This window comes from Amia ocellicauda, chromosome 16, assembly GCF_036373705.1.
Source record: "Amia ocellicauda isolate fAmiCal2 chromosome 16, fAmiCal2.hap1, whole genome shotgun sequence".
Lineage (NCBI taxonomy): Eukaryota > Metazoa > Chordata > Actinopteri > Amiiformes > Amiidae > Amia > Amia ocellicauda.
Genome location: NC_089865.1, coordinates 22,033,931 through 22,046,847, shown reverse-complemented (window position 1 = coordinate 22,046,847; position 12,917 = coordinate 22,033,931). Strand labels below are relative to the sequence as shown.

The window sequence follows — 12,917 nt, the reverse complement described above, 5'->3', positions numbered from 1 at the left end:
AAAATACTCAACTTTGTCTACATGCGTTTTTGCTATTCTAAATAGAGAATTTGATATACGTTCATAATTTTCCTTGTAGTGCAGTCTTCTACATCCAAACAAGGTTGTATTCTGAACGAACACTTGAAGGGTATTTCCCAGACCAAGCGTTTCCATTTAAGATGTTTTCTCTCCCTGTGGGATTTGAGAAGGAAGGTGCAAATTTTCTAGGACTTAGTCTTAAATGAATGCACGCAGAATATACTACACCGCCGAAAGTTTCAAATCTGTTATGCCACTTACAATGCATGCGTTTGGGACAGAGAGACTTAAGTCTTAAATTAAGGAACAAAGACAGAGGCTGCACTCCTCTCCACACCCCAAACCACACACCCCAGCTTCCAGAGAAAATAAATACATTTGAAACCTACCCGAGTTAAGTCATGGAAATTTGAGAGTGCCAATGTTTGATGCTTGTGGAAAAACTGAAGTTTCTTAGTTGAATGTGCCAGGGAAAGGCAGGCCAGGTTATACATTTTTAAGGTACACATTAAGGGGAATGTTTATGACGTGGCTGGACTGGTAAAGACAATTTTTTTTTATATATTTAATTGAAATTGTGTTCATGTATGTTGTATAGTGGATACAATAATGCCAGAGATACCATTGTTTTCATTTATCTATATATAAATCAGCCCTTGATTATAAATGAATTTATTTACTTTAAAGCAATTGAAGTAATACAAAAAAATGTTTTGTCTTCATAAACTTTTCTTGCAAATCCCCTTTCACCAACTAATTACACCCCCGCTTCAGCTTGCACACGAATCTGTCCAAACTCCAATCCTGTCCGTTATTGATTATTCAATAAGAAGTTCATCTTTTAGGCAGGTTATGGGGAGATAAGAAGACTTTGATTTTATTTTTTTTCTTTCCTTCTCCAAAATGTAATTTTTCTTGTTCATGTGCTGCAGTGTGAGGTTCAGGGTATTAATTAGATCGGCCAATGGAGCATTGCCCAGACAGTTGGGAAAGACGGTTTGCAGGGGGTGCAAGTCTTGTGCTTCAGTACTTAGAGTGATGTATCCACTAAAACCAGTGGGAGGGAGAGATTATTGTGGTTAATTTGGCCTTGAAGTCACTGATTTATGCCATTAGTGGACTCCACAGGATCTTATGCGTGCTTTCTTATCACTGTGAGAGAAGAAGGATGGTTTAGGATCAGCTTTAAAGAAGGAGAGAAAAAAAAATTCTGCCCCTTATTTATTTGAAATATACCAGCAGCATGGCTCAGAATTTATTCAGACATTTTAATGGAAATGCCAGAATAAACAGGCTGATTGATTTGGGTAGACGTTTGAGAAATAACCCAATCAATCAAGAGACTCAAATGAACTACACCCTGGATTTGCAGTATTTTGATCGCCTTGAAGCAGGTATGTTCAGACAAAAGGTGACTTTAATTTAACTGTTCAGTTGGCTGGAAACAGTCTTTGACAATAGGCGCGGTACCACTGATTTGAGTAGAAGGAACTAGGTATGATTATTTAATTAAGTCCCACATTAAATTCTCCTTATCAGATGGAACAATATGACCTCTGAACAGAGTAAAGAATTTTGTACATTTCTTTCAGTGAATTTGTATTGTACAGTTTGCTCACTGGAGATCTTTCCAAGTCAAGTTTGTCTATAGGCTCAGTGCTAGGAAGGTAGTCTTCTATTTCATCCAACACGGATGCATTATGGGTCACCGTCCTTCAACATTGACTCGAATGCTTAAGTCTAATATTTTTTTAGCATTTTAAAAATGTATATATTTTTCATCAGCCTACAGCAATAAAGAAAGATGCTTGACACAGTTAAAGATCAGTAGTTACTATCTTTTCTTTATATATTAAGGTTTTAAGAAGTGATGTTATGGGAAAGCAAAGCAAAACAAAACCACTGAAATCCCCCAAAAACGTGAAACTGAGCGAACAACCGCGCTTGGAAACTGCTCGTGTGTTTTGTTTCGATCGCGCACAGTGAGGCAGCCGGAGCTGGAGCTGATGTCAGTTTTTGGTTTGAGGAGTTGAAGAGCGTGCTGGAGATTGAGAGGAATGTGTGGTTAACCACAGATCCTGAATTATACAGTAACTGTCTTGCCTAAGTACAGTACCTGGCACCCAGTGAAGCAGACACACAGTCATCAGACAGTTTATTCAGTTGAGCCTTTGTTAATAGTTCCCATTAGGTTCTTGAGATTAAGGATTCCGCAGAAGGCTGAGCGACCGCATATATACTATCATATTATAAATCAAGCATCGTTCTTCCTCAGTCTTGTTTCTGGAAGAGAGAGAGAGAGAGAGAGAGGGAGAGGAAAAATATATATATCAGAGGCACCCTCTAAATTTCTCTGTGGAGGGCAAACTAAGCAGCATCAGCCTGCATGCTCTCCTTGGCAATGCTCCAGAAAGTAATGTTACCTGAGGTGTCTTTAACACTGACTCTGGGAAGAATTCCAGCTCCTTTACATTTAAAATTTTACATTTATAGATTTTCTCTGTTGTTGGTGTTGCCTCCCTCCTGCATTACTTATTTCTGAATTTCCAACAGCAAGGCTTTGTTGCCACGGTGTCTATTTTACCCATCACCCAAAACTCTCTGTTGCTAAAAGAAGAGTAACCTGATCCTTCCATAATGTAGCTTGCAGAAACTATACTTTGCTAGAAACCAGAAATAAACGGATTTGGAAACCCAGGCAATGTGGAACCGAAGATGTATTTTCATGCATGTTATTTAGTCGACACCCCTGATCAGTTTTTATTTATTATTATTATTTTTTATATATATAATTGTGAATGGATTAAATGAGTTTGTCTTGAAAGTCACGTATTGATTCAACCATGGCATTGACTCATTTATTTTAGAGAGCAGTCACATGCACATTTTGTTTCTGCAACTTCACAAGTTTGGTGCGTGTTTCTATTTCATATCCTTTCAAAAGTTTAATTTTTTTTATTTATTTTTTTTGTCTGCTGCTTTGTTTCTGTCCATGCTCCGCTTTTCTGTTTAATAGATTAGGGTGGGGTTGTTAAAAAATCTATGACACCACAACAAAGAAAACTGTGCTTCCCTCAAAAAAGTCATGTAAGAAGTCTGGGAAATAAAACCTGGTTCCGTCTTCATTCAAAATCCATTTCAGTTTGCACAAAAAAGTTTCTCATGTTTACATTACTAATACTAAGTAGTTTGTAACAAGTTTTTAAAAAGCTGTCTCCAGCTATTTTTTATGAGTGATTAAGTACTTTAAGACACTGATGAGAGAGCTCCATATCTCCTACCCCCTCTTACAGCAGAAGTGACCTAATGGTCTTTCAACCAGCAGCTTTAATTTGATAAAGGTGATCTGTAATTACGAGATGTCTTTTAAAGTCTGTCCTGAATAATTATCCATGCACTATATCTTTGGCGTATCATACAATAAACTAAGTACATGAGATTTCTCTCTGTCTGTGATTAATATAGATTGACCAAGAGATAGCCAGGGTGGCTCCACCATGTTGATTTTGGCAATGGAATATCTCATCAAAATATGAGAAGGAACAAAAGAGAATTGGATCAATATCAAATGTGAATAAGAACATAAGAAAGTTTACGAGAGGAGGCCATTCGCCCCATCATGCTCGTTTTGTGTCCATTAATAACTAATTGATCCAAGGATCCTATCCAGTCTGTTTTTGAATAATCAGATTAGTTTTGCCTTGGACTTTTGTACAGCTTTTTCTTTAGCAGAACTTGACAGTAAAGTTTGGCTTCAACAGATGTCGGTCGTTCAGCTCACCTTCTCAGTTCTCTCTTTCCACAGCAGCTAGTTTGCGATATCCTGATGGTCTTTAAAGGTCTACATTAGTTCTTGTGTCACTTTTCAGAGTGTTATACACTGTGTCTGGGACAACCTTAGACTTGTGAAAGAATTGCAACAGCTTGGAAAACAAAATACGTATTATATGATTTTTTTTAAACTTATAATTATTTCAGTAAAAGAACATGTATTCATTCCGATGCATTTTGTAAAAAGTCAAAAATAAATCAATAAATGCATACAATGAAAAATAAACTACTAATTAAAAGATGGGTGAGGTCAAATTGCGGTTGGAACATATTTATTTAGGAAAAAAGCTCATGTACCCTGTCTGTAGAAAACAGTTACACTTATCCAGAGTGGTTGCCCCAAAGTGCTTCTTTCTCTACATATGAGAGAACCTTTTCATAAGAAATTTTACAAACGAGAGGGGGCCATTCGACCCATCATGCTCGTTTGGTGTTCATTAATATCTAAGTGATCCAAGGATCCTATTCAGACTATTTTTAAATGTTCCCAAACTTTCAGCTTCAACCACATCGCTGGGTAGTTTATTTCAGATTGTGACTACTCTCTGTGTAAAGAAGTGTCTCCTGTTTTCTGTTTTGAATGCCTTGAAGCCCAATTTCCATGTCTGTCCCCGGGTGCGTGTGTCCCTACTGATCTGGAAAAGCTCCTCTGGTTTGATGTGGTCGATGCCTTTCATGATTTTGAAGACTTGGATCAAGTCCCCACGTAGTCTCCTCTGTTCCAGGGTGAAAAAGTTCAGTTCCCTCAGTCTCTCCGAGTAGGACTTTCCCTTGCTTCAAAATTTTTTAATAAATTAGTAAGATCTGCCTCGTTTATTAAAAAATTTTGAACATGCAACTGCAGCTGTAGATCACATGAAAGCATATGATATGATATACTTAGATTTCCAAAAAGCTTTTCGTAACTAGACAATATATCTATCTTCAAGAAATTTAACTTGTGTATTGATTGTCTATTGATTGTATATTGATTCTGTTAGTAGTTACTATTACAATCAAATCATATGTCTGTATTTTAAATATATGCAAGCAAGGGAGTAAAGAAAGTAACTATATATAACATTTGTATGTGTACGTATATGAAGAAGGCCTATAAAGAAAGAAACCTATATAAAGAAGCATGATTTGTTCTGGATGGAATAGTGAGAAGTTATTTTAAACATTCTGCAGTGCATAGGGCTGCAAAAATCAGTAAATTAATTGGGTGGAAATATCAAGCTGGTTCTCAGTGATAAAAACTAAGTTAAAGTACTATCACCAGTGGTAACCTGTGATTCAGCTGGGAAGTCTAAATTGCAGTAACAAATGTTTTGCTGTGACAGTTGACCTTTTAAATCATCCTCCCCAGTGAACATTCTGTAAAACTGACATTTTTTTCACAAAATTAATCTTGACGTGACAGAAGAACAGTAGAGCTCCCATAATGACTATACGATAGGCAAATATGCCCATTGTTTTTGTTTTTTGCTTTCATTCTTTCAAAAATGCCACTTTTGTCTTCTTCTTTTTGTCCTTTAATCACCCCCAGTTTGAACCTCTTTTCAAGCTAGATATTTTCTGCTCTTTACTTTTTAATTCTGTCGGATTTTCTTGAGCTTCGTTTTTTTAAAGCAGAGTTTTGATGAAACTACAAGGAATCCAAAGCTGTATTTAAGCCTGAAAGGTTTAATTATTGCCAACGAGTTTTGATTGTGAATCAAGTTGTGGCTTCTAAAAACGCCTTGATTTCATGCTCGACATGCCTTGATTGAGCTCATTGCCCTCATAAAGCATGTGAGTGGAAGTTTTATCTGCTGTCTCCCTTTAATGTGGTCTGTCTGTTTCTAAGAAGCATTACCTCCCTTCCTTTCTGTCTTGGACTGAGTGGGATACACTAGTAATGTCTCTCAGAAGGTGAACAGAAATCATTGTGGCTAGACACAATAACAGCTCTAACCACCTCACACTGGTACACACACCACAAGCATGCCATTTTAACACTTCGTTTACAAGCTGCTCAGTGCGGTGCCCCTAAAAGCTGCTTAATTCTATAAACCAGAGAAGGATCAAAATAATTACATTTGTGACATAAATCCTGCTTTCATTGTGGGCATTTGGATGCCTCATAGTACATCTCTGAGCAAAGTCCCTCTATTTATAACCATTTTTGAAAATAAACCCTGTTTCACCTCAGAAGTGAGGTTATTATTTTCAAATTTGTTTATATGCACATACACACTGTACCATAATACTTCCAATGTAAATGTGAATTTATGGAATATGCCAGTATATATAGTCTACACTGTCCGTCAAGAAGAAACAAATATACATAAAAATTTAAAAAAATATGTGATTAAGGCACAAATCCCAGGTACACAGTCTTCTTTCATGTGTACAGTTCTCAGTGCTTTAGTCAATGGGAGACTCTGTCGAAAAAGCCAACTACAAAGACTGTGCTGGAAACGACAGTATCCCTTCATAAATAATGCATCCTTCATAGTCTTCTCACTTTCAAATTGCTGTCGTCTGACCGGTATTAATTGAGAGTCCTTGGAAACCCTACTTTTGAAATTCATGGGTTTGGGAAAAAAACATATACCAATCTAGGCAAAATCAGTGAGGCCTATATCTCCAAGTCAAACGTCCCTGGGTGTAAAAGATATTCCTAAATGTACTGCTATCAAAAGCAATCATCAAGGTCAGTCCCAACTTCAGGTCATATTGTCAGATTGAAAGAAGTGCATTATTTAAAGATGATTAACCATGTGGAATTGATTATGTTGCTATGGAGGTTTATTACAACAAATCATATAATCGTATGGGTTATAGATATTGATATTTTATCATCTTTTTAATGTTTTTATTCCTGTTTAAGGTAGAGAGGGGAAGGTCTCTAAGCTACAGAAAATAAAGAGGGCCGACAGATAGCTAGGAATAAGACGATTAAAAAGTGACTAAATGCTTTTGAGATTTGTTCTGCCGCCGTAATGTGCCAATTCATAAGAGATCAGAAAGTTTGAGGTTTTTTTTTTTTCTATCTACTCATTAGTTCCATTTGTAAATTCATAAGCAGTGATCTGGTAAATGCCTATTACTTTTGAGTGTATGTTAACATTTTCTGAGTTTACAAGTGTCCAAAGAGATCTCTAACTTAGTTTAATGCGGAAGGGAGAATTATTTTTCATTGCACTGTAATTCTTGTGAAATATGTGTTGTGTTATGTATTGGAGAACAAAGGAGCTTCTCACGATTGGCCAACTTCTACCTCACTGGACACAGTCCAAGGCACGGGGTGTCTAAAACTGTCAGGCAGGGAACTAATGGAAATTAACTTCGGTTAAGTTTATGGTAGGACATTAAGTTTGTGGAAAAGAAACCGGGCTGGAAGGAACATGTTTTAAATTGTTTTCTAGTTTCATTTTTTTTTTAACCATAAGTGTGGAAAAACTATAATTTCGAAAAGTGGTGAGGAGTAGTGGGCCTGTACAGACAGCCTGTGATTCATAGAGTCTTGTTTACAGCTGTTGCAGTATATAGAACGTCTTTTTGAGGATTGTTATGTGGTATTATTGTCCTTGTCTCAATGAGTCGTCTGGAAAGCCAGGCTGATAAAAAAAAAAAAAAAAAAAAAAAAAAAATTGCCAGCCACTGTCTCACAATAGGATTTTGTGAGTCTGGATTTAGAAGTCTTAGACTTTAGAAAATGGGACCAAATAAATATAGTTCATGTTTGTTTAATTTGGTGCCAAGTTAAGTGAGGCACACCATTTATTTAACAAGAGGTCAGTTCTAGCTGGTTGTTGATTTGTTTTTGTTTTTAAATCTTAAATAGAATAGCAATTTTGTTTCGCTCAGACACATACATTAATGTCACCTTTCCAAAAATGGAAAATAGATCACTTTCACAAAGCTGGAGCTGGTGTTCTTTACTTATGGAAGTTGTAAATGGAAATAATCGATTTTTTTAATCGAAAATATTTTACTTACGGTATATATTAAATTGTGTAGAATAGACCAATTGAGTGCCATGGTGTTATTATTTGAAGTGATAACAACATATGCATCTCATTCTTAGGTCATCTTTCTCTTACGGACTACTACTAAACTAATGCTTGTGATTACATTCTGTACATTGCACTGGTGTTCATTTGAAACCCTTTGAATTAAGGAAAGTTAATTTAGTGGACTACATTAAAGTAAGCTAGTTTCAGAGCCACATATATACAGCACCTATATGTTCAGATCCTTTTCTTGCAGCTGGTCAATACTGGTGTGTATGAATGTTTTTGTACACAGTTACAGTATTCAGGTATTTGAGGATTACAGTAAATGTAATTGACCTGCATTGCATTGCATTGACCTGCACCTGAGACCACTTCTCTCGTACCACTCAATATACAGCTGCAAAAACAGTACAAATCCCTCCATCACGTCTCGGATCGACCTACAAAGTGCGTCACCTAGTCAAGCATTGGAGCTTCAGTTTGAAGCTGCCTAGGTTAAAATCATAGTTCAACTTCAGAATTCATTTATATACCCATTAGTGCAACATTTAATTGAGTCAATTTAATTTGAATTTGTTATAGGGAGGTGAAGCATATTTGAAGTCTGACTTGCAGTGGCTATGTCAATATGATGATTTTTTGAGTCATGGATGCATTGTTAGATATGCATTACTTTACCTAATGATTTGGTTTTGATACTTGTGATTATTCTCTTTACCATAGGAAAAGGGATGTAGGCTGCAGTGTACACTGGGCATGCCAGAGCCATGATTTCTTATGATTGATTGAGATGATAAACTGTATAGCCTGTCCCTGGCTCAGCACCACCATTCATCACTTAGATCAGCTGAGACCAATTTTAAAAAGTAATTTTCATAAAAGGAGTTCAAACTTTAAAAAGGATTTAAGGCTGTGGATTTAACCCACTATCAGCCCCTGCATTCGGGGGATTTAAAAGTCTTACATAACTTGAAAGTTTGCACTGCTTGTACCTTCACACCCCCCCAGAAGAATTATCCTTCCTCCTTCTTCTTTCACTCTGGGCAGTTTTTTTTTATATATATATATATATATATATATATATATATATATATATATATAATACACACACACACACACACACACACACACACAAATAAATATATAAATCTTTCTTGAAAGCGGGAGTCTGAAAAGGCGTTACTCTAAATGTACTGCACCCATTGTGAAAGATTTATATTAGCAATTGGACTTCAAACTGTTCTGTAAAGGGTAAAAGCCACTCACTCAGAACTTGAGCAATTTGATGGTAATTGTAACAACTGCTTCCTAACCCTTGGGTTTTTACAAATAATAATTACACATAGAAAAAAAAAAAAGTGATTGGATCTGCATTTTGCAGAGTTCACGGCTTAAATCTGGAAATAAACTCACTAAGGCTTCCTCCAGCCATTTTCCACACAGTACCTTTGAACAGAGTTAAGAAAGTACTCTCTTGATTTGAAAATTAAAATGAAGGAGAAGAACATTGTTTCAGTGGAGTTCAGAAGTATTTTTTCTTCTATTTTCTGCTTTCTGTCATTTTCCTCGTGATGTGTGGCTCTTTTGATGCCCTGGTAGCATATGCTCACAAGTCCAAACTGTGGACTCAGTTCTACTAGGAGACACAAGAAAGTAGGAATAATTAATAGAAGTTTAATTATTAGAAGACATGTCTATGGTGAAGAACGTGCCCATGTCTCTGTAACTCTTTCGGTGCTTTATTTTTTATTTTTCAGACTTCCAAGCCAAGAATTTAAGTTTAATTTTGTAGGAATTACTGACGTCTGTGGTCAAATGCCAGTAGCAGCACTATTACAGATATGAAAGGCAAAGCATTGTAACTAATAGTACATTGAATGCTTTCCACAGCTGGTTTAGAAAACAATATGTAGCTCTCCAAAATATATATTTTTTCTGTCAAAATGAGTGAATAACAGTCCAGGGTAATAAGGAAAAACACCTCAATGGGCATGTTCTCACTGTAGCATTTAATGAAAAATGCACCACAGCTCAATTTCGCTGTAAAATTGTTATACAGTGACAAGAACCATTAGGCTCATTTTCAGGGGAGGTTTTCCTGCCAACGCCCTCAGCTTTGTTAATATGTATATTTTATTGATATATTTTGTGGCCCATTCTGTTGGCTAGACGATCCCAAGTGCTATTCAAGATGTCTCGCTTCTCCAGATTGCTCACACTTGTGTTTCTTTCTCCACAGATTTTTCTCACAATGGAGACTTGGGTCCCACCCTTGGTCTCAAGAAGTCGAGCTCATTGGAGAGCTTGCAGACGGCCATGTCGGAGGTAAAGAAGAACGAGCTGCCCTTCCACAGACCCAGGCCTCACATGGTCAGAGGGCGAGGCTGCAACGAGAGCTTCCGGGCAGCCATCGACAAGTCCTACGATGGCCCCCCAGAGCTAGAAGATGGTACATTGGTGTTTACCTAAAAACAGTCTTTGCTTCATCCAATGATGTTGATCGTTGGCTTTGTCAATGTTTTTTTCCCTCACCCTTTTTTTTTTTAATATATATACACAAGCTAAGCCAGCAGGGTTATGCCATTCCTATCCAACAATGACTGAACTTGGTCGTTGCCATACTCGAGTGCCCCTCACAATAAACAGTGGCCTCTGCTTCTATAATGCGCAAGAATGAGTGACACATTTCCTGAGCGTTTGAACGGGCGCTACAACCTCGTGGCATTCACCTAGTTAAACAGCTCTCTGGAGGCATGGGGAAAGTAAAGCGGTGGTTTTTCTAGTGGTTTATTTAGTTTCACGCAGGATGTGTTGATTGTGGGGTAATTGGAAATTCTGCGAGACAGAGAGAACTGAGTTGAAACATCTGTCCGAGAGAGAGCTGCCACATCATTAAAGCCAGCCGCGGAGCAAACCCCTAGCCGAAAGGAGCAGCCTGTAGGATGATCAGCGGCCGATGGTCATCAACTCAGAAGTCCAGCTGAGGGTAAACAGACCAGCAGAAGAGGGAATCGGTCAAGAGCTAAAAATAACACCATCTCCACCGTCCAGTTCATGAAGGTGGCCTATGACTTCTGCGAATGGGAGTCAAAGGTGGGGTGCATGGGGGTTTCAACCAATCTGATAAACAAACAAGGGAACAAAAGCACTCATTGCACTGACAAAGTACTTATTAAACGCTTGCTGGTGCATAAGCAGTGGAGCTCTGTGGAGAAAAGGAGCCAAGCACCCTACTGTTTTTAATGAATGGCATTATAGATGGACTACCAATTAGTGTGCCAATGCAGCCAGTTGAGGAAGCTGTCAAAATACATTAGAATAAGCACAATCTGTCATTAAATCTATTCCTTCTGAGGAGTTAAAGTCCTGTTCGTATTAAGCAGCGTGTCAGCCTGATAGTGTGAATACTGCAGTAATGATAATGTCACCCAACTCTATCGCATTATACCGGATTATTGAGCTTTGCTTCTCCACATCGGCACTTTATATGAAGGCCTGGATTAAATTAAGGCCTTGTCCCAATCAACAGAGCCAGAACTCAATAGTTGAAGGTGACTTTCCTTTGTGTAGATTTAGGAGGCTTCTAGCACACAAGAAGAAGGGATAGTCTTGGAGTTTGCAATATTTTCTGGTCTTTTCAGGATGTTTATTGAAAAGGTGGATGTTTCTTTTTTTTAATGTCTTAAGCAATTGAGTGCAGTACCTTAGATTGCTGATTCCATTAAGCCAATATCATGGATGTTTATAATGATTATTCTGAGCTTTCCCTTTTAAGAGAACTGCCCCGAAAATGTTCAATCTCAAATCAGCGAATTAATAAGGTAGAGCATTTCTTTTATGTTGTTGTAGTTGTTCTTGAGCGTAGAGACGAAGGCTGAAACAAACGCTTCCAGAGGTGAAATGGGTACAAAACGAGCATGTGACTCCTGAGCTCGAGAAATCCCGGGTTAATCGCGCTCCTGCCTCATCCAGTCAGACCCCTCCTGGGAACGCTCAACAGACACAAGAGGAGGATTTCCTTAAGCCTGCCAAATCTCTTGCTGCATACACTTAATGTAATTACATTTTTGTCTATTAGAGCGCAGGTATTTGTGTATGTGCAGTATTTTCTGTCCGGCAGGTTCATATTTACAGCAGGCTCTATTCTCTGTTCTCGGGACAGTGCTTATGATAGGGCTTTGTGGGATGGCTACTGAGCTCCTTGTGTTGTTGTGGGAAGTGTTTCATGTTCAAAGAAAACGGCGTATCTCTGTTTCACTACAGTGCTGATGCCAAGACCAATCCCATCACTTACCTCTGATTTCCAGTGTGCTATCAAGTCTGATAAGGTTAAGTTTGTTTTGATGCTCAAGTCCACATACACTAGGTCATAATTCAATGTGATAAAAAGGTTACAAAATCCAGTCACAGGTATTGTCCAATGAGACTTAGAAACCATTACATACTAGAGGATTGTGTCACTAGAGGACTAGAGCAGGCATTCGTATAAATAGTACAGATGCAGTAAAAGTAAGTTGATTAATACATAAGTAATCAATCGTATATCTGGTGCAATAATGCATAAAAGTAAGAGTGTTGTAATGTCCAGGAGGGGTGGGTTTCTATATAAGACATACCACTTGAGACAAAATAGGTCATCCTCCTCTTGTCTTGCCTATATTCCGACAGAGTCTATTGCAATGTAGTTTACAGTTGTAAGGGACCCCAGCAAACACTGCCTTTCACATAATTAAACGCATGCTTTTAAATGAACTACTATCAATGCGGCAGCGCTGATGAATTTCCCCTCCGCTTTATCTTTGGCAGCAACGCACATCCATTGTGTGGATGAGCTTTATCTCATCAGGCCATTCCTGCTGCAGTACTTTTATTAAGGAGTGTTGGGAGATGAGATTATACTGGTGTTTATCACAGGGAGCACTTGAGGAAGAGGCAGGCATGTTCTATAGGATTCAGTCTGGCTGCTGGATTCTTCTTAAAAAGATGGTACAGGCATATTCAACTAGGCATGCCGAGCTTAAGAGGTTGTAGGAAGGTTTTGTTTTTATTATTCAAGAACAATAAGTAGATCCCTATTTGCTA

General features: G+C 37.9%; 1 protein-coding gene across 1 annotated transcript in view; it reads left to right on the top strand.

Moving 5' to 3' along the window:
- The window catches only part of LOC136711995 (partitioning defective 3 homolog B), a 272,341-nt gene that overhangs the window by 160,117 nt on the left and 99,307 nt on the right, over positions 1 to 12,917 (top strand). Inside the window, exon 17 of the mRNA XM_066688637.1 lies at positions 10,075 to 10,284. Coding sequence (XP_066544734.1) covers positions 10,075 to 10,284 — 210 coding nt within the window. The remainder of the gene's footprint in view (positions 1 to 10,074; positions 10,285 to 12,917) is intronic.